General features: G+C 29.8%; 4 protein-coding genes across 6 annotated transcripts; all 4 read right to left on the bottom strand.

Annotated features, from left to right (window-relative positions):
* On the bottom strand, positions 154–2991 carry LOC109358775. The gene is made up of 5 exons (XM_019603212.1): positions 2678–2991; positions 2123–2187; positions 1978–2038; positions 1612–1758; positions 154–362 (listed from the first exon to the last, which is right to left on the bottom strand). The coding sequence occupies exons 1-5, from the start codon at positions 2940–2942 to the stop codon at positions 235–237; spliced, it is 666 nt and encodes a 221-aa protein (XP_019458757.1). The 5' UTR covers positions 2943–2991; the 3' UTR covers positions 154–234.
* On the bottom strand, positions 4887–7248 carry LOC109358774 (uncharacterized protein At4g15970-like). 2 transcript variants are annotated; one of them, XM_019603211.1, is made up of 3 exons: positions 7065–7248; positions 6351–6524; positions 4887–5411 (listed from the first exon to the last, which is right to left on the bottom strand). In XM_019603211.1, the coding sequence occupies exons 1-3, from the start codon at positions 7209–7211 to the stop codon at positions 4890–4892; spliced, it is 843 nt and encodes a 280-aa protein (XP_019458756.1). In that variant the 5' UTR covers positions 7212–7248; the 3' UTR covers positions 4887–4889. The 2 variants fall into 2 exon arrangements, with proteins under 2 accessions (XP_019458756.1, XP_019458755.1); XM_019603210.1 differs by having other exon boundaries at positions 6153–6524; positions 7065–7245.
* On the bottom strand, positions 9460–13753 carry LOC109358063 (triacylglycerol lipase 2-like). Its single transcript, XM_019602130.1, has 9 exons — positions 13556–13753; positions 13351–13467; positions 11935–12075; positions 11500–11610; positions 11133–11276; positions 10885–10925; positions 10654–10736; positions 10432–10527; positions 9460–9784 (listed from the first exon to the last, which is right to left on the bottom strand). Exons 1-9 carry the CDS (start codon positions 13751–13753, stop codon positions 9462–9464), a joined length of 1254 nt encoding a protein of 417 aa, XP_019457675.1. The 3' UTR covers positions 9460–9461.
* Positions 15729–19294, bottom strand: LOC109358776 (uncharacterized protein At3g27210-like). Of its 2 annotated transcripts, none has more exons than XM_019603214.1 (3): positions 19099–19294; positions 16740–16820; positions 15729–16423 (listed from the first exon to the last, which is right to left on the bottom strand). In XM_019603214.1, the coding sequence occupies exons 1-3, from the start codon at positions 19199–19201 to the stop codon at positions 15975–15977; spliced, it is 633 nt and encodes a 210-aa protein (XP_019458759.1). In that variant the 5' UTR covers positions 19202–19294; the 3' UTR covers positions 15729–15974. The 2 variants fall into 2 exon arrangements, with proteins under 2 accessions (XP_019458759.1, XP_019458760.1); XM_019603215.1 differs by having other exon boundaries at positions 19147–19294.

The raw sequence follows: 21607 nt of genomic DNA, 5'->3' as shown, positions 1-21607 counted from the left end.
TATTCATTTCTCAGATTCCCCATACTAAATTCAATTATCTATTAACACATGATTGATGGCATATTAACCGACAATATAAAAAATTCTTATAGTATCACATCACTTTTCTCACATATATATAAAAACTAAAATAAAAATCAAGATGACAGAATTAAACCAAAAAATAATTTACATGGACAAAAATATAAAAATGTTAATCTCCTTCATTTATTTTAGAATAAAACATACAAAAGTTCAATTTGTTTGAGTATTATTATCAGATTTGATATCAGTATCAAGTCCACTTTGGGTTTCTTGAATTGTATCTGCAGACTCTACTTTTTCAACCTTTGAAACACGAAACATAGCCAAATGGGTATCTCCTGCAAATGATGTACAAAGAACATTAACATATATTGCATGGTTTAGTCATTTATTCCAAAACCTTTAATTTGTGAACTTCTTCAATATTATTTGGAGATCCAATATTATTAGGTTCACCACATTTTCCCATGCACATTTAACATTTAAAAACATAGTTTTTATGAATTTTAGTTTCAACAAGTTGAAATTTCAATGCTATAAATACCCATTGCATCATATACAACTTGAGATGCCTAAGGCATCTATAAATACTCACCGATACATGATATATTTGCGAGTTGAATTTTGGAGAAAAATGGGAAAAAAATAATAGTTTGGGAGCCATGAAATACTTCCAAACCACCCCAACTTGCAAATAAACCTTTAAGATCTGTTTGCGAGTTGAGTTTGTCAAGATAAGGAAGAGAGAAATAATATTTTAGAGCCATGAAATATAACTCTGAGATGATTCTCAAGTTTTCATTTTTTCTTCCTTCCTTCCATAACCCAACTTGCAAACTTACCAAATGCAATAACATAGGAATAATACATGGGTGGCAATTAAAATAGCTACGATTCTTAATAACATATTGCTGACTACATTAGGCAATCTAATCTGTAATATTGTGGTTATGGTGACTGTCACAACCAAATCACACTGCAATTATGATGTGATACTGAATCACATTGATGTTGTCATATCAGATTGCATTTCGGTCATACATGCTGCATCGAATTGAAAAACATTTTTTAATCACAAAAAAATTCACACAGCAGCGGCCGCAATGACCACAATGGTAATCATAATCAATTGCAATTACGACCACAGTTTAAAACACTCAATCTAACAATGTAGGTGCAGCTGTAGCTAAACCAACCTTGAAATAGTTTATGTATCTGGACAATTAGCTGCTAAATTTACTGTATACCTTGTGATAGTTTCTGTATCTGACTCTTAAATAACAGTTTAAATTTTTATCTCAACAGCCCGGAAGTTCGCAATTAAAATGTCAGCATAAAATTGTGTACGAGACTCTCACTTAGTGAAATCTTGGGAGAGTAAATGTGTGTAGCCTTACAACCGCAAACAAAGAAGCTATAAGTATAATTATGTTGGTTTTGAGTTTGAAGGTATAGTTATAAGATACTACTACAAGTTGAGCCTTGAGGGTATAAATCTAAATATTCACATGAGAAAACAATTTAACATGACATTGGCAACAGAAAAGGGATCAAAATGAATGAATAGGAAGGTGTTAGAGTAGGTACCAAATGTAATAAAACTCCCAGCAGATACAGTAGCAACTACTCCAGGTCGCAGCCGCTTCTCATCGACGAAGGTACCATTGGTGCTATCTAAATCTGTCACAAGAAGACTCCCCTGTTTCTTCTGAATGCGCGCATGAGCCCCGGATACTTCAAAATGTAAATGAGATGATGTTAGTGGAAACTCAAGGAAACCAAATAGGCTAAAAGAGAAAATAGTTCATTTTGTGTCAATTATCATGACCCATAAGAGTGGTTCTTGTACTTAGATTTATGTGATTCTGCCATATTAAATCGGATATATGCTCGTAGTTGTAGGAAAAATAACGAGAGAAAATACAGTATAATCGATTAACTGGAACTTTATACCTGTAGCAACTGGGATAACCAGATCAGCTTTGTCCGGAACACGGCCGACAGTTACGTCGCTCTAAATAATGGCCAAATCAAGTTAGTAAATCAGAAGCATGCATACTTGGCTACAGAAAATTCCATCGATGCTAATTTTACTTACAGAAGCAATTTCATATGCACCTGGCATCTCAACCTTGAAGCCTATGTGCTTTGTATCACCATCTCCTATCAAATACCAAACATGTTCAGTAAAGTTTCAATCTTAGGACTTCAAAGTGAAAATAGAGGTACTAAATTCAAATTTTTAATCACAAAATAATTCAACCATAATCAGCACAACCTGTATTGCAACAACCACAATTACAGTAACTGCAATCTCGATCACAACCATAATTTAAAGCATTGGCTCCTCCATCCTCTATTAGGCATGTCCTAAAACATCTTGTAGTATATCAAGGATTCATGACCCTAACATACCCCAATCTCAAAAAAAAGATACATAGCTCAACAAATTTCTCAATTATCATTTTCTAGCTTCTACATATGATTATATTAGCAGAAGATGCAACTAACCAATGGACATAAAGAGTGAGCACCTAGGTTCAAAAGCGCACTCTCACCCTCTCCCCTTGACCATATAACAACAATCAAGTCTTTATCCCGAGTCGGCTGTGAACATAATAAAAATAAAATGTTGGCCTATAAAAAAACTAACCAACTGGCTCAAGAATCCATGTTGGTGCAGCATTTGTTGTTTGGTTTGCAACCTCTGAGGATGCATGTATAGCTCCAAGTCCCAGGTTTTGATGTACCTTTGCTTTGGATCTAACACAACCTATTGATAATGAACTAAAAGCTGATGCTGAAGTGGCATTGTTGTAAAATAAGAGTGATGGCTTTGAAAGAAAAGCAGAAAAATAAGGTTTAGATTTTGGAGTTTTAACAAGAACAAGAGATTGGAGTTGCATTAAGGTTTCCATGTTTTTTTTGTTACCTGAAACTGAAACTGAAATTGTTTTTGTTTAAAATTGTTATTGTTTTTGTTGTTAGTTTATGATGACATGGGAAATGATGTGGTTTGGTTTATGTGGCAACCATCTAATGCTTCAGAACAAGGTATTGGATAACCATATCCTTAACAACTAGATTTCCTCTTCTGTTTTTTTAACATAGTTTTGGATTAGGTAATATATTAGATTATTTCAAAACATATTGGGTCACTTGAAAATTAAAGTATTATTATGTGCTGTAAAATCATAAATGATCATGAATTAATAATTAAAAAAAAAAAGCATTGTAGTCAAATTTTCCTTAAAACAATTTTAAATATATATATTTATTACCTTACAAAACAAAGAATCATTTCAAATATCTCCCAATTTTATTCTTTAAGTAAAAACTTTGAATTAGAAGGTGTTTTGTGGTTAATGGAATTGAACTCCTAGTGACCATTATGATTATTTTTGAATTAGAAGCACTTCAATACGGCTTAATCTACATGATTCGACCCAAATAGGATTCTAATATAACTACATTTTTTTATCAGCAATTATTATATTAGTATGTTAGTATTTTGTTGTGAATGAGACTCCGCCCTCAACCTCCTTTACCCTAACCATTAAACTACCTTGTTGCACTCCATTCCTTAAAGATCATCTTCTTCATCATCAGACCACCTTATTACTTCCACCTTATTACTTCCAATATATTACTTACGCATAGTGTGATTTGCACCAACAAATGCCTTCTACAATTTGAAACAAATGCTAGTAACATATATTATATATTTCACTAACTTGCATCATTTTCTCAGTTTAGATCTCCAACGTTACATGTCAAATTCAGGTATACTATGCGTAAATTCAATAGGGTTTCTGTAGCTCTCTACACAATCGTTTTTAGTGCTACTTCTTATACTTTTGGATCAACTTTTGTTTCACCATACTAAAAATACCAAAGTGTAAAAGTATTTCTTGTTTATTGTAACTCATTGATATTAATAAGTGTACATTATCAATTATTATTTTTTTATTTTACCAAACTATAGGTAAAAATTAAATTTGATTTGTTCCTTAAAAGGAACTAGTTCATAAAAGAACCACAAATTGGTTTAAGGGGAATCAAATGATAATTTTGTATCAAAAATAAGAGAATTGTATTTGAATTACCGAATTCACTGATAATTATTATTAATAACTTAGCCTATTTTTAGTTTTTTGTTTCATCTCAACATATAAATTCTTGAAACTCATTGGAACTAGAATAAGTATGATTTTATCAGCATCTAAGTTTTCCTTGACTAAAATGCTTAGTCATGAGAAAGTGGTAGGTCCACCCACTTTTGTTTTTTCCCTACAATGAGAGGAAAAGTGTGGTGGAGGGGTGAATATATGTTCATTCATTACAATAATCTTAGTTTATTTATAACTTAATCTTCTTTTAAGGATCTAATCATTCCATATTGAAAAACTTCATTTCTTTATCTTCAACTTCTTTTATATGTTACTTCTACTAAACAACTCATAAAATTTATTCTCCTCACAATTTTTTTTCTATCCAAAATCTTTCTTTTTATCTTTTTTAACAACAACATAAGTTCATATTTGTGTAGAGTATATTGATAAGGGATGAGATTTCACAATTTATAGACCAAAACAAATGATAAAAAGTAGTTAAAACTAAACAATACTAATAAAAATGGTTTTACACATGTAGTAAAGTATCAATAGATGCTTAACATCTCACTAAAACATGGACATTTGAGTATAAGGATAGCTCAATGCACGAGACTCTCAGCTAATGGGCTTCGAGAAAGATAAATGTATGCAGTCTTATCCTACAAGAACAAATACTGTTTCTAGAACTTGAACCAATGATCAATTGGTCACGAGATATTAACCTTACCATTACGTCAATGTTATGTGGTTCTAAGTAGATTTTTGTCTAATGCACTTCTGAGGCCACCTTAAAGCATTTTTGTATGATGTATTATCCTTTGATGCATGCTCTCTCATGTTGTTCCAATCATCAAGAACATTCTTCATATCATGAACTTTGCTTGTGAGATTTCCACAACAATTTGCATGAATAGTATAAGCATTCTTCAACATTTCATTACTTAGCTTACAAAACCCACCAAAAGAAGCTGTTTCTACATACTTTATACGCACTCCATAAGCCACAATTGCATCTTCATTTTCCATTAAAGTTGTACAAAAGGACTCTGAAGCATAAGAGTTTGGATATAGAACTGTGTTCAATTTCAAGTACTTGAAGAATTCAACTGATAAGGTATTTGATTTCAAGAAGAAGATTCCTCCATCTTCTACATTAATAACTCTTCCTTTTCCATTTGCATCAACTCTTGAGTAATTACATGAAATTGAGAGTTCATGATTTGATGGACTGAACTTTGGAAATGGATTTCTAAGCCATAGTATATCTGCATCCTGCAACATATTTAGCCCCATGCAATTCAACTTCATTAATAATCAATTCTTTTTTTTTTGATAAAGAAAGAATGTATTAAACTTAGCATAAGGGTGTCTACCCAATACAACAAAATATCAACTAGTCATCTTTTTAGTAGGTAAAGAAATACAGAGTTTCGGATCTGTACACCAATTTGTAAAAATTAAGGAGATTTTATTTACAAAAGAGGTGTTGAACTAAATCCAGAATCTAGTTTGGATTAAATAGAAAAAGTGAATATAGCTAAGTCCATCTCGATTAATAAAGTAAACTACGAGTCTCGTCAACTACTTTGTATACTTTCTTCACTTCTTACATTATCGAAATTACACAATCTTTCTTGAGATTGACAAAAGTAATTCAAGTTTGTCTTTGCCATAGACTAAATGAATAACATAAATAGGGTGTGAGATACCATTGTTTCAAATTGTGGTTGTAGTGACACTGACAACACTCACAATTTAACACTAAATGAATAACATAAATAATGCAGCCACATGAGACCGCAGCTTAAATGTATCGGGACGCATTTTGGCCGCATTAGACCACATCCAATTGAAAACATTTTTTTTAATAACAAAAAAATTCACACCATAATGACCACAATTCACATCACCACAATTACAATAACTTCAATCACAATAGCCACTATCACACTTTAAAACATTGTTAGAAACTAATATGTATACTCAATAAAAAAAGTTATGAAGAATACATACCGTGAAAATTATGCTATAACCCAATTGCAGCACTTGTAACAAAAAGTTGATTCTTCTCTTACTGGTTATATTATGATTTGGATTCATGATGTATTCTTTTTTGGTGGCAGAAACATATGCTAAGGTAGAAGGGTGAATGCAATGAGAATGCAAAGACTTGCAATAATTATAAGCTTGAATATCCATGGCTATTATTACCAAATGATTCAATAATCTATGTGTTCCTATGCCAGATTTGAAGCTTTGTAGAAACACTTCAAGGATTGATCCAGGTCTTGCCCATGATTCATTTACCATTGTTAGTATAACTGATCTATCTGCCATTGTTGCTCTTCTTAGCACTTGTGACAATTCTTGCTTTTGTGAATGATACTGTTATCAAAGTAATTATTATGAGAAAAAAGTTATGGAGAATCTCACAATCATTTTGAAAGTTTAGCAAATATAATATACTCCTATTTAATGGCCAAAAATTAATCATTTTTTTTGACAACTTTCTTTAGTTTTTAGGATTGTTGAATCTCTGAGTCATACATCCAACAATATCGAGTGAAGTAAGTATTATTGAATGTATATCTGCCTATAACATTTAATAGTGTTTACTTTATCGATGTTGTTGATTTCCTTCCGATCTTTGCACTTAAGATGAATTGTTAGGTTTATTTTGTTACAAGGGGAATTGTCATGTGAATTAACTAAACCTAATACAACAAGTTTGAAATATCTGACATCATTTTCATCAAACAACAAGAACATGATATCAGCTATATGGATCAGATGATATCATAATGTTATTTTTTTAGAATGATAATTAACAAAAAAAAAAAGCTGTTATATTTCTATGTAAGCAGTGATGCCAAATATTAAAATAAAAATGAAATGAAGAATAATAATCAACAAAGTAATGCTTACAGTTGATGAAAGCTTGACACCTTTTTCAACTTGCACTCCAGAATTATGATACTGAAAGAAGCATATCAGAATGATAAAAAAAGCTGTAAAAGGAAGATACAAAGATTTTCTAAATCCCAAACTTCTCATTTTTCTTAATGCAATCATTATTTCAGTGACTTTAGGTCTATCTTTTTCTCATATGGTTCAAAATTTTGGTTGTTCTTGTGTTTTTTCAAATTCTGCCATTAAAAAAAGAATATATTCAGAGAAAACTTTTTTTGGAAAATAATATTATATTGAATTCAATCCAAACAAATTATGGAAAGTTTGAAAGCTTCTTTTTTTAATAGATATTTTCGATATCCTGCCATAAAATATTATTTATACTATGTAAGAAAAAGTAAATATGTTAAAAATATAAATGATATTAAAAAATCTTTCTTTAAGAGGATTTATAAAAAATGTAGATAGGTAATAATAGAGTGAAGAGCATGTGATAAGGTTAATGGCCTTCAATAATGAATTCATATGAATATTATTCCTAATAACAACAAATATGAATAGAATAGAATGATATATTAATCCTAATAACATTATTATGCATTCTATTCTATATTCTACTCAATACCCTTTTTTCCCCTCAAACAACTACATAATATATCAGGAATAATTCGATAATTCTTGGGTTTAAAAATACAAATGAAACTCATCAACATGCATCCACTCAAGAATGTTACAGTATTAAAAAGAATTCCTAAATTATATATGACATTTGTACTCAACCAATAAGAATACAAGTTGACTAATATGTTAGTATCTATCAACACATTGTATATAAAGAAAAGATATACCAACTGAACACATTGATCATTGCAAACTTAAAGCTATTCATATATTTTTTAATATCTATTAGATAATGTTTCTTCCATTATTAATATATCATATATCATTTTTTTTATAAGTAATTATACAATTTGGATCAAGTTTATCAAAATAGATACAAATTAGATCAATAATGATAAAATATAAATAGTTAATAATATAAAAATCTTTTACACCGTACCGACATATATATTTTCCTCATTTCTTATACTTAGAAGAATGTGGTAAAGTTTACTTAGATGATGTTAAATTTTCTTCTAAATTTCTTAAGTGTTTTTATGAGATTTAGTGGGCACAAATTTCGTAACCTATTTTCTTAAACCGTTCTCACATATTCAAATGTTTTTCTTATAAGAACTTTCAAGAAAGTGTATCATGAAAGTAAGTGGCACCATTAAAAATTTGACCAAGTACACTTATTTCAATGAAATATATATTTAAACATTTGAACCAAATAACCAAATAACCAAATCAACATTTATAAATCAGAGACCAAATGTGGTTTTAAATTGCAGTCCACAATGGCAATTGCCACAATACTTTAGGTTTTAAATTGCAGTGTTGAAAATCTTTGGCTGGAAAGGCCCTTTTAATTCCATTCATTATTTTTTCTTTCTATTTTATATATTCTATTTATTTTTTACTTATTTATTTACTATCTTTCATTATGATATGGGTTTGGTAATCACCTTATCCATCTAAATAAGGGTCCATGTGCTCACTTTCTAAATGACAAAATTAAGTGAAAAGTATTTTTTTTTCTTCAATATATTAAAAATTAAAGATTTCGATTCTTTAGCAATTCTTTAAATATAATGATGTGTTTAGATATATTTTAAAATAAATTCGATGATGATGTTATGATTCGTGCTACATATTCCTTTCCTTTCGAGTTGAGAAGCGATTACGGTCATTTTAATTAGAGGAATTCAGGAAAATGAGATTTTAAAAAACCCCTCCATTGGATAAGGCAACAAAATCTTAATATTAAAGCCAATATAAAATGTGATTCTTTTCTCTGAACTTCAAATAGAATCTTAATGTTAAAAAAATAGAAATTAAATAAGCTAAATCTTATACAATTTAATAAATGGATCTATTACTTTTACAAATCAATCTATTTACTAAAAGTTCATGGTCACTTTTGCACCCTCTTTGACATTTGAGGGAGATGTTATTGTTTACACTACTTGTAATTTAGGTTGTACTACATTTTATTATTATTTTACTGTATTGTAAGATTGGATTTTATATATATATATATATATAGTTTCTCCATTTGTTTTTATGTTAGATAGTTAAGGCCATATATATACACAATGCAATAGATTCATGATTCATAATTATAGCCATTTTTATAAGAAACCAAATCACATAAAATACTACATTAGTTATGTGATTGAACATCACTCAACTTCCATAACTTATGTGAATCTGAATGAGTAAAGACCTATAGTAATAAAAATAGGCATGCAACTTATATTATTACAACTTAATTCATTCATTGAAAGGTGTAGTTCTAACTTCTAACTTCTAAGCGTGACGGCTGAAAAATGAAAGAACATGTTTATAAACAATGTCCTTGGCATTGATGGCCATGATAAAATCAGCATGAGCATATTCCTTAATGAACTGAACACTTAGCTTATCAGCATCATGGAACTTAAGGATATCGAGTAATTTCTGAACATCGGTAACATCTGATAGTGCATCTTTGCCACCATAGCTAAGGAAGAGAGGAATGTTATGAGGGATATTGGAAAGGGTATACCTTGGAGGGAATAATTGTCCATAATGCCTATAATTTTCACTTGGTAATACATAGTCGAATTTTGTTAGAACCCCATTTCTAAAAGCTGCAAATTCATAATAGAATAGTTTAATAAGCTGTACCAATAATGAGTTTGAGGAGTACTAAATGTATTATAAATCTATCTGTTAAAGCATTGTTGATGAGATAGTTAGTTGTTAGATAATTGGTTGTTAGTTTTACTGATTTTCAATATATAAGTCATTGTATCATTTTCTAATTCAATCAATGAGAAATAAAGTTTCTATTCTTTCTCTTTCTTTTTTCGAGTTTTCCATTTTCTCATTCATCATTCTTTCATACTTCTTGACTAATCAAGAAGATTTCTCTAATGACCATTTTAACACCGTTGTTGTTGTACCTGTAACAATGATTTAAATTGCGGCCGCATGCGGCGGTGACTGCTACAATTGCAGTGTGAGTCCGAATCACACTGATGCGGCTGCATCGGGCTGCAACGTAATCGCATCGGGGTGTAATGCAACCGCATTTGGACCGTATCAGGCCGCATCGAATCCAAAAATAGTTTTTAAATCACAAAATAATTCACCGCAATGGTCGCAATCCTCATCATCGCAACAGATACAATGACCAAAATCACAATAACCGTAATCACGAGCACAACCGCAATTTAAAAAACTGTCGTGTAATAATAAACCTTTCTTAATTAAGGAGTGAGATGAAAAATCTTACTTTGAGCAAAGTGCACTAAGTTTTTTGTTGATGTTGACTGTGGTTCATTCTTGAAGAACCTAGTAACAGTAGTTGAATTGAGACAACAATTTGGACCTGAATATATTTTAATTATTACACATATATTAGAAAAAATTGGACTTTATTATACTTTAAAATTGTGCTCAATGCTTAATATCAAATAATTGACAAAAATCAAAGAGTTTGGTTAAGGATTTAGACCAGTTATTGCATTCAACAAGTCATAACAGTTTATCCCAGGATTACTATCACATAGAGACCGAATAATAGCTTTAACTTGTGGCCTACAAATGAATTGTAGAAAGAGAATTAAACTATATATAGAATCGTAATTCATAATATCCAACAACAACCAAGTCTTTATCCCACTTGATAAAGTCGGCTCGATGAAGACAATTTATTATGTTATATTGAAAGGTTTTGTGTTCTTACAAGCGAAGATCAAATTCTGCGAGACCAATTAGGTGAATGACCTGTTCGAGGAAGAAGAAGTGTTTTCTTTGAATTAGCAAATGCATAGTATACCTATGTGCATATATGAAATATAGGATTTGAGAGTAACATAAGCTAGTTTTATGGGACAAGGATCATCTGTCCCGAATTGTGTCTCATTCTGATTGGTTTGGGATATGCAATAAGACATCGTTCGGGATATGTGATTCCAATCGAGATTTATGTACCTCGTCAAGAAAGTATCTGGCTGCAACAACTCCAAGTTCTGTGGTCATGTGGCTTAAATAAGCAACAGGACTAAGCAAAACTGCTGATTTAACTTGGTTAACTAATTTCCCTTCAGAAAAGGAAGTCAAAGCTATTAAAGTTCCCTGCAAAACAAGGTCTTATAGTTTTGTTTAATATTCTCAAACATTAGGTTAAAATGGAACAATTATCCAATCAAATTTTTTAAAAGATGGTGATTTGTAATACTTTTGTATGAAAGTTAATACTAGCTAAGATATGAATAGTGGGGATTTGTTGACAGTATAAAAAACACTTACACAATCAATATATACATTATAAATCTATAAATAAAATGTGATGCATTACGTGAGAATGACCAATGTAGTTAATTTTTTGCCTAGTTTCCTTGGAGACATAGTCAAACAATGCTGGGAGATCATGGGCAACCAATTCATCCCAAGTCCAATTCCAAAATTCCTATCATATTTATAAATAAAATTAGCAAATTAATTAAAATTACTAATCTCGTGCACTAAGTTCCTACTAGATATATACAGTTTTATACTTACTAGTAGAAAATTATTTTCAAGATTTGAACTCATGATTATGGTTACTAAATAACAATCTTAGCATCGTGTCATGCTTACTCTGTTTGATAACATGTATCCTTAACTAATAATTCAAAAGTGATACATAAAATTTGTCCCTTAAATAAATATTAATTTCATTCAAATTAATCAAATTATAATATAATTTTATGATGATTATCTCAAAAATTGGAAGAGAGGTGAAAAAACAAACACGATTGGATGGGTCCAATGAGACATGTCGGCGAGTAAATGTTGTTCCTCTTGTGTTAGAAATCCACACATCATAGCCATTATCAGCCAAAATGAAGGGTAGATTCTGCTTTGGAGCATTCACAAACCATGAATTACTATCCTGCACCAAATACATACACAAAACACATACTATTATAAATAAAGTATGTTTATATAATAATTTTAAAATATATATGTTTATATATGTGTACGCTTATATGACTACATACATATATAATTGAGTTAACTCATAAATCTAAAGAATGAATTATATTTAATATAAGTTCAGATCACTCATTTAACTAGTTCAATTTTTAAAGTTTAATTCATTTGGGGTAGAGATCAAATTTGAGATTTCCATAAAAATGAGAATTGTATCCACTATCACGTCATTATTATTAGAGGCCCATGGTTTAAACGAAATACTAGTAATAATTTATCTCATTTGAGGTTGACAAAGACATTTCACATAAGCTCCTACAAGGGTAAACTTTTGAAAAGAATTGTGTGGATATAAGTTTATGTTTCTGTACCATACAATTATTAATCCTTTTTATAATAAATAATTATACATTAATGATAGATATGAATATTTTCATTAAATGTGAACTGTTCCGTTAATTTGTGGTTAATTTCATTAAATGGGAGCCATTTATGTTTGTCACGATTCCTTTCACTTAAAGAAACAAAAAATATTGTGAATGCATCATTTCTAGATTATTCTTTTTTGTACTATGAAGAGTATACTCACTTTTGGTTAAAGAACTAATTCTTCCAGGCTTATGATTGTCACTCCTAACAAATGTTGTTTCTATGAATCGAACCCTTGATATTGAGAATCTAGTAGGGTCTTATTCGACTAGACAAACATTTTGTTGGTCAACATTTCTAGATTGATATCATTCAGATAATATTTGAGTCATTAAGTAGCTTTCTCACTGATGATAGTCTTATTTGGTTTGAACGAGATTGATTATTGCACGTCTATGAGAAAAAACTTTCTAACTAAAATAATGAAATGCATGTAAATGTTAATTTTTTATTTAAAATGTCATCCAAACTTTTTTAATTAAATAAAATGATATGAGTGCCATAAATATGTGAAATACATGGAACTCGATATTTTTTGTCAACTTATATAGAATGAGGTTCACACTGAAACAACTAAGAAATTTCTATAGAAACAATCCAATGAGACTCTCCTTACAATGGAGAGGGTAAATGTATATATTGTGATGGAATATATATTAAAGGATAACCATTTCTACTTGTTAATTATAATCGATTTATTTTAAATTATTATAAAAAGATTAATGATATACATTGTATTTATCCTTATAGAGACTCTCAAAACAGTAATGAGACGACATATATGATAACTATACTATTTACATACCACTAACACTCCATGTTGTAGGATCACTGGTTGCTTCTTAGCTCGAATGCCATTAACTTCGGCTCGACCTTCTTGGATCCTTTGCAACCCAAGAATGTAGCCATCTTCGGTTGTAACCTAAAAAATAAATTTAATATTTGAGTGAAAAACCATTTCAAATTAAATGTATGTTTTTTTGTAAACATGTTTAGACAAGAATTCTTACCATATGTTCTTGGCACTTGTATCCATGAACAATAATCGAAGAGACGCATAAACCACCGACATTAGAGTAATCATTAGTAACATATTTTGTAACAAATGAGGCATGGCTTGAAGCATGTACTTGATGAGGTACAAATGGTAAGAGTAAGAAATAAAGGGTCAAAGGAGCAAAACTAATCATCAAGCTAAGGAAAGCCATAATGTTTTTGTGTTTTTGATTTGTGTGATGATTGATTCTTACTTATATAGGATAATAAAGGTGAAAAACTGAAATGAAACTACCAACTAATTTATGAAATTAAAACGAAACCGAATAGATTAAATTCCAACGAAACACTGGTAAGTAACTGAACCTGGATTAGGAATAGAATATAAAATCGATCTAAAAATTCATTTGTTTTCAATAAATTTATCTCTTACGGAGAATATATCTCTGATTATGATAAAAATATTTCAATTAACTTTAAAAGTTATTATATAAAAAATGCTAGAAATTACTAATTTGATATTTTTGTAATAGTTTGAATTTAAGTATCAAAATATCTCTATACTCTTAAAATTATAATCTTGAGATTTTCTTTCATGTTGCGTGGGATCCACTAATATTTGGTGCTTCAATAAAACGTCTTCTACAACTATAAGGCAGAGCTGTTATTTTATTTTAATGCTGATTGTTATTGGGAAATATCTTATACGTCTTTTTTTGTTTGTCACATTTATTCTCAAGAATATTTATAGGTATATGTGTCTAACTCTTCCCGTAGATATTTTTTTCATTCACAAGATTCGAACTCGATACATTACTTAAAGGGAATCAAATATATATCACTTGAACCAACTAGGTAAATAAAACGTTTTTCTTGTGGTAACATACCTATTTTAACCCTTCAAAGTTTTTTGCGTATATTTGTAGTATATTTTTTGTGTACAATGTTAAAGGCCTTAGTGTGTGGGAGGGTGCTGTAAAGCAATGCCTACGATCCTATGCACAAAGCGATAATGTTTATGCAAGTCGAGTTGTTGATATCAGCATGACTTTATAAAAGCCATGGGAATTACAAAAGTTTTAAAAGGGAAAACAACCCAAGTGACCTTATTTCATATGGGAATTAGCAAAATACCCTTAAGTGAGTAAAATAATCATGAACAACTTTATAAAATCATAAAAATGATTGTAGTACCCATAAATAAGTAGAAGTATTTATTTTAGTTTATAAAAATCATGAGAATTACTAGAATGCCTTTTTTTTAATATAAAACTACAAAAATTTATAAAGAAAACTCACTTTCAGTTCAGTGTTGAATTAGTGAACTTCTAGTGTTGAATGAGTGAATGAGTTCCGGAGTTGAATGATTTTGAGGTTGAATGAGTGAATAATTTTTAGTGTTGAATAATTTTGAGGTTGAATGAGAGTAAATGAGTTTTGGCTTTGAGTGAGTGAACTTGAGATTATTGAAAGTGTGTGAATGTGGGAAAACTTTAAGTTTTTTAGGGTTTGATTGTATTTAGGATTGCTGAGAACTAAGGATTCAACAACGCTCTTTCAAGAGAACGTTGAATGTGAGTACCTGCAAAAAATGTCTGCAATATGGTGGATTGGAGTCCGTATTTTTGGACTCACGGATAATTGAGACCTGAGATTTTAAGACCCATTATTGGATGGGTGTGAGCAATGATATTATATTATTAATCAATAATATTATATTGTTAATTCATAAATGTGATTGTTATGTTATTAAATATTGATGTTATATTATTAAAATCTCATCTTACATTATTAATTGATATGTATAATCCAATATTTTGTTGATTGAACAATTTTTACCGCAATCAATTTTATATTAGAATATTGAAATAATAACCTTAAGATGTGTTTAAAACTTTAAGTATGTTATATTTTTTTTCTCACCTAAATAATGATTCGTAAGAAACAAAGACACAATTTGCATAAATTACTCGGAATTATTTTTAATATTTTTTGAATTTGTGGGTACCTGCAGATTTGTTGGATACCCAAGGACCCGTCGGTAGCAGACCCAGCGGGTATTAGTACGAGTCTGGAGCAGGTCTGAGTCTAAAAATGAAGCAATGAGACGAGTCCAGATAATGAACTATCTAGACCCATCCAGACCCATTATCATCCTTAATTCCAATCAAGCAATTGAACTCCTTAAAATTTCAAGTTGACTTGAATTCTTAACTCTCTCATCCAAACACAACCTTAGAAATAAACTTATAATACTACCTAATTATATAAAACAACTCTTAAGATAAAGTCATACAAGAAGATTTATTACAAAAGAAAATTTTCATTGCATATTGACATAGAGCATGTCTTCCACTTATGCATAAATTCCTTCAAATTCATATTACTACATGGTTCTATACAAGGATATGTTACAGAAGTACATTATGATATTCAGTTAATTGATCCATTAGCTGCTATTGCAGGACTTGTTTTCTTCCTCCTCTCACTAATGCTACGACATAAACCCATGCTCGGAAAGCAGCGCTGCGCAGATTTAACTGATTTCCCTCGAATCGATACATGATCATCATCAATGGTTTTTTCGCTTCTGCAAGCAGAGTTAGCCCTTGAGATGTATCGAGTACCATGTGCCGATTTAGGAAGAATATCATCTATAACTTGTTTAAATTCTTTCTTTTCATTGTCTGTAGTGTTTTCCATATCATCACCTCGGTTTTCTCTGAAACTTTCGCGAAAAAGATCCAGTAAGGTCTTTTTCTTTTTTGTTGGAGGTAATTCAGGATCATAACAAGGAACTACATTTTCAGATGGGTTTTTATTGACAAGAGGAATCACAAAAGTGTGGTGTACTGGAGTGGTGCCACGAGACGGCGTAAACTCTGATAAAATCAAACAAATGTCAAGTTGATTCGAAACGAGAATAGTTGTCGTAAAAATTGAAAAACTTGAAACTTTATAGCAAAAGAAAAATGAAGTATCTACAAATTCTAACAACAGTTCTGTATTCTTCATAAACTCACATTAGAACATAATATTAACTACGCAAATGCAAAGTTTCAAGTCTTATTCATATGAACATAATATTACATAAATGAGCATGTCAAAAAATTAAGATGTTCTAGGATTTCAAAACATATCCTTATTAACATTGTTAAGAAATCTAAGAAAAGAAAAGGCATTGCAAAACATCCTTACCACCATTTACACTATAGAAATCGTCGTCGCAATCGGAGTCTAACCAGACCTTAGAATCAAAAAATGCTTCCTCTTTGCTACCTGTATAGGAGACAAATCCAAGTTCAAAAAATGGTTGATGCTGGCTTTTAATAAAATGAACTAATGAAGCTTACACCAATAAAATATCTACATAAGGAGTTGCAACCAATTATGAAAACAAGCACTTGAACCAATTTTAGGCTATATCTGTGAATAAATTGAATGCAGCAACATAAAACCTAATTATGTGGGGAAGGTCGAATAAGAAGGCTATATACTTAATACGGTGATTGACGGAGAGGTACTGAAAGGATCAAAGGTATTTACACATGATTTTCGTTTATTTGGAGAAGGCATGTGAGACAAGTAAGAAGTTTGGACTATATTTGTACATTCAAGGATATGTATGATGGTGTCACGACGAGGGTGAAAGCATAAGATAAGATCTCAAGAGATTTTCATATTTCGATAGGACTACACCAAGCGTATACATTGATCTTCTACATGTTTACATTGGTCTTGGATGTGCTTTCTCAGCATATCCAAGAACAGGTATTATAATGTATGTATTTTGCAAATAATATTATCCTATTTGGAGAATCGAGAGAAAAATTAAATGGGAAGATGAAATGTAAAGACAAGCTTTAGATAGGGTATAAAGAATATAAGTTTAGCAAGAGGCGGATAAACTCTACTATGGGGGTAAAGATTGAAGATCATATCACACCATACCACAAATCACTAGATATAAGTATCTTAGATCAATCATAGGATTCAAGCGGAGTGAATAAAATTGCAAAGTGCACTAGGTCTCATATGTGATAGAAGTGTGTCATATGGAAAATTTTATCCCATAGAAATAAGACCCAAAATGTTATATGGGATTGTAGAATGTCAACAAGAGAATGAACTCAATATAGCATAATGAGAATATTGTGTTAAATGAGTGAAGATAGGATTAGGAATCAATGCATTAGGGAGAAATTTGGGTAGGTCCTCTTGCATAGAAGATGGCAGAATCACCATTTTGACATATGTGGAAGAGACTATTAGAAGCCCCATTGAAGATGAAGATTAAACCGATTTCTAGAGTCAGGTGGATACCAAGATCAACTATAAGCAAAATAATTAAGAAATATTTAGAGATTATATTTTGTCCATAAAAATTATTTATGATAAAAAATTATACCCAAATCCACCTGTAGTAAGAGTTGTTTGTTGTTTTCCTAGAAGTAATTCACATAGTTCAGGAACAATGAATGTTAAAACATATCAAAAAACACATATTGGAGTGCTTGAACGCGTATTATTTGTTTGAGAGTTACGGGGAAAGAGAATGAGAGAGATCAAAGGGTTAGGAAGGAGAAACAAGGGAAGGGAAATGGAAGACAATTATGTTCATTGTTTAGGATAAAATTTAGATACAAGAGGATAAACTAATGATAATGTAAGAATATTTTTTTATTTTTCCTTTAAAAATATAATTATCAATGAGAAATAGACGATAACATATAATTATATAATATTATTAAAAATATTTATGTATTTTGACATTTTATCTCCAAAAAACCTAAAATTGATGAACTTTGGAAATAGACACATGGATAATGTTAGAGGGTTTGAGAAAATTTCAAAGTATTTTTCCAAAATATTTTTTCTTCTTCATCTAACTCCCAAATAAGTGCAAAAATTTCAAAGTCATTTTCAAAGTCATTTCATTCCTTCTGAAACCACACTCCTAAACAAAAGTATAATAGCAATATTTTGCCATATTTTGAAGAAGTGAGTTACACATGATGCATTCCTTTCAAAATACTACACCACACAATTCATATTCATAAAAGTTACCTTGAAATTCACTTATGAAGGAAGGACAAAGAAGGAGGAAACATTCCATATGTACAAGTAAATAAATTAAAACAACTAGATAACAAATTCAAACATTCTCAAACAAGTCAAAATAAATCTACAAATTAATCATCACAAATGCTTAAAGGCTTATCTATTAAAATTAATTGTTGGTGTCCATTCCATGTGTTAAAATTTATGTATGATTAATTGCTAGTATCCAACAATAATGAATAAAATGTTTAAACTTAACATTGGGGTGATTAATTCAAAAAAAAAAAAACTAAATAAATAATAAATAAAATTTTCAATCATGGAGAAAAGCATGTAAAATAATCTCCAGATACCCTACAACAACTAGAAATATCAAGTCCAAAGAACCCCAGAAACGTTCATAAAAAGTGTTATGCTTCTATTCTTGATAAGAAATATATTAATCAAAATAGCATCAACTGAACAAAACAAAAAAGACACAAGGATAAGACCCTACCATTGTTATTAGCATAGTCCTTGAATGTTGTGGTTGATTGAGAGTTTCCATTTATGGGTTTTTCCTTGATGGGTGATAGAGAGATATCAGTCTTCATGTTCATTATTGGATTCTATATACAAAACAACATGAACCCATATGATACCACTCATATATATTCTAACAATGATGATGAATAATAAGCTAACAAAGTAAAAAATAGTTATACTTTCCGTGTGTGTATATATATATATGTGTGTTGTTTTTATTATCTCATAAGAACTAGGAGAACATATAAGAAGAAATGATGTTGTGTAGTGTAGTAAAAGGGAGAGAGAGTAGAGTGGAAGTGAAGATGGAGTTTTGGCGTTAAAGGGTGTTGGCCTTGAAAGTGAAGTTAGTATTATGTAAACATTCAATATTGCATGTATTTGTAATGTGATATCTTCATTTTCTTTCACCACTCTTGTGATACTAGCTTGTATTATATTGTATGTGTTCAAAACTATAGGAATTCAAATTTTGTAATGTGGTATGAAGGGTAATATGGTACTACTAAGAGCAACCCAAGAACCTTTTTAAATCTTTCACCCTTGATTTAAATGTATTTGTTCATGTTTATTGTGAACAAGATTGATTTTTAGGGTGAAGATTTGAGGTGAAGAGAAACTTGATTTATGATTTAAAATTTTGTGGGACTAATATGGTACTTATAGTTATCTTAAGAGAGTGAAATGAGAGTTTTTTGTTGGAGTTTGTGAGGAGGAGAAAGATGACGTCCTTTTATCACTTTTGTTTTATTTATAAAAATCAAAATGATGTGGTTTTGTTGAATTGCCAAAACTTGTCGACGTGGAATCGCCATGTGTGATGTTACTACTCAATGATACATGTAGGCAAGTCTATTAATGTTAACATACGGAAATAGATAGAAGGACTAACATGATTTCGTGATAATCGATGTTAGAAAAGTCAAAAAAACATGAGAAACTTAAATGTATAATTACTCTGACTTTTTTAGATTTGTCATGATAATCGAAGTTTTAAATTGTTTTTAATTTTGAGTTTGAAGAGGGTGTAAATATATACTAGTTGATTACCTTCATGATTTCCAACTTATAAATATATAAGTGCTGATCATATTTATGATTTCCAACTTAAAGGAAGATAAGATTATAAGAATGAAATAAATGGCATGTTTCATGAGATTTAACGTTGGTCAATGAGTTAATTTTCCCTTATTTTTGTTTTTGTTTTATAATGTACATTTATATTTTTTCCTCTTCATATAATCAAACATCTCGTGATTTTTATTTTATTTTTCAATAGTACTCATATTTTGTTAAGGGTACGAAGATGTTAGAAAAGACAAACCTTTTATACCATGAGGTGATGCCAATTTTGTCCAAGACATAATTGTAATGGCCAATTCTACTATTTATCAAATCTTGTCCCATTTTATGGCTTTAAATTTATGCTATCATTTTCATTCCAATTAAAGGAAATGAAATATAAAATCCATTTGGAAATTAAATTTTGGGAGTATTTTCATTCTACATATACTTTTTGGTTCAAATGTGGTAGTAATGATACCATTTTATTTATATTTTTGGTAGTTGGAAGAATTTCTAAGATATACTCTTGATGAACAGATATTAAAAAGAGTAATTAGATTAACTTGATTTAATAACAATATCCACCATTAAAAAATAGCAATATCCGCCAATCATTAATGATCAAATTGTTATACAATGATACTATTTCAATTTAATTTATATATATATATATATATATATATAATAAAAAAGTCTATGTATTTGAAAAATTAGTATTAGTTTAATTTATCATTTAATGTGTATTATCAGGCATTCTTATTTTGTCAAACTCTACTTTTTATTTAATAATTTTATTATATCTTTAATTCCTATTTATAAGTTATATTGTATAAGATTTATTTAGTCCTTTTAATAAGGTGCTTTATAATTTCTATGTATCATTTATTGTTTCTCCTCTTATTTATCATTTGTTTATTAATATGAAACAATAAATGTGCAAAATTTGGAAGAAGGGTAGAAGGGGTAAAATTATAATGTTATAATTATTTTTTGGGAAAAGTTTATTAAATCTCTAAAGTTTTATGTCATTTGTAATTAGCAAATATAAACTCATTTTTTCTTTTAATTACCCTATAAATTTTAATTGTTTATGATATTTATTGACCCTTTATACTCGTGCATTTTTTGAATTTAAGCTATTATATTGTGATTGTGTAATTTAAAATTTCATATAACAATTAGGGATGATAATGGTTACGAGCGGACACAAATAGGAGCTATCTATTACCTATTTTGAAATCTGGAAGCATTACTCATATCCTCTCATACACATGTGGGTACCAGCGAATTTCCTGCATTATCAATTAATTTCTAATTTCTTATTTCTATTATTTTTTACATGAGATGAAACTTAAATTATTTATGTGCCTTTTGATTTGAACATTTGACAAAAATACTAAATCTATAATTAAGAT

This window comes from Lupinus angustifolius, chromosome LG10 (genome assembly GCF_001865875.1).
Source record: "Lupinus angustifolius cultivar Tanjil chromosome LG10, LupAngTanjil_v1.0, whole genome shotgun sequence".
NCBI classification, from domain to species: domain Eukaryota; kingdom Viridiplantae; phylum Streptophyta; class Magnoliopsida; order Fabales; family Fabaceae; genus Lupinus; species Lupinus angustifolius.
This window is presented reverse-complemented; position numbering and strand designations above follow the sequence as displayed.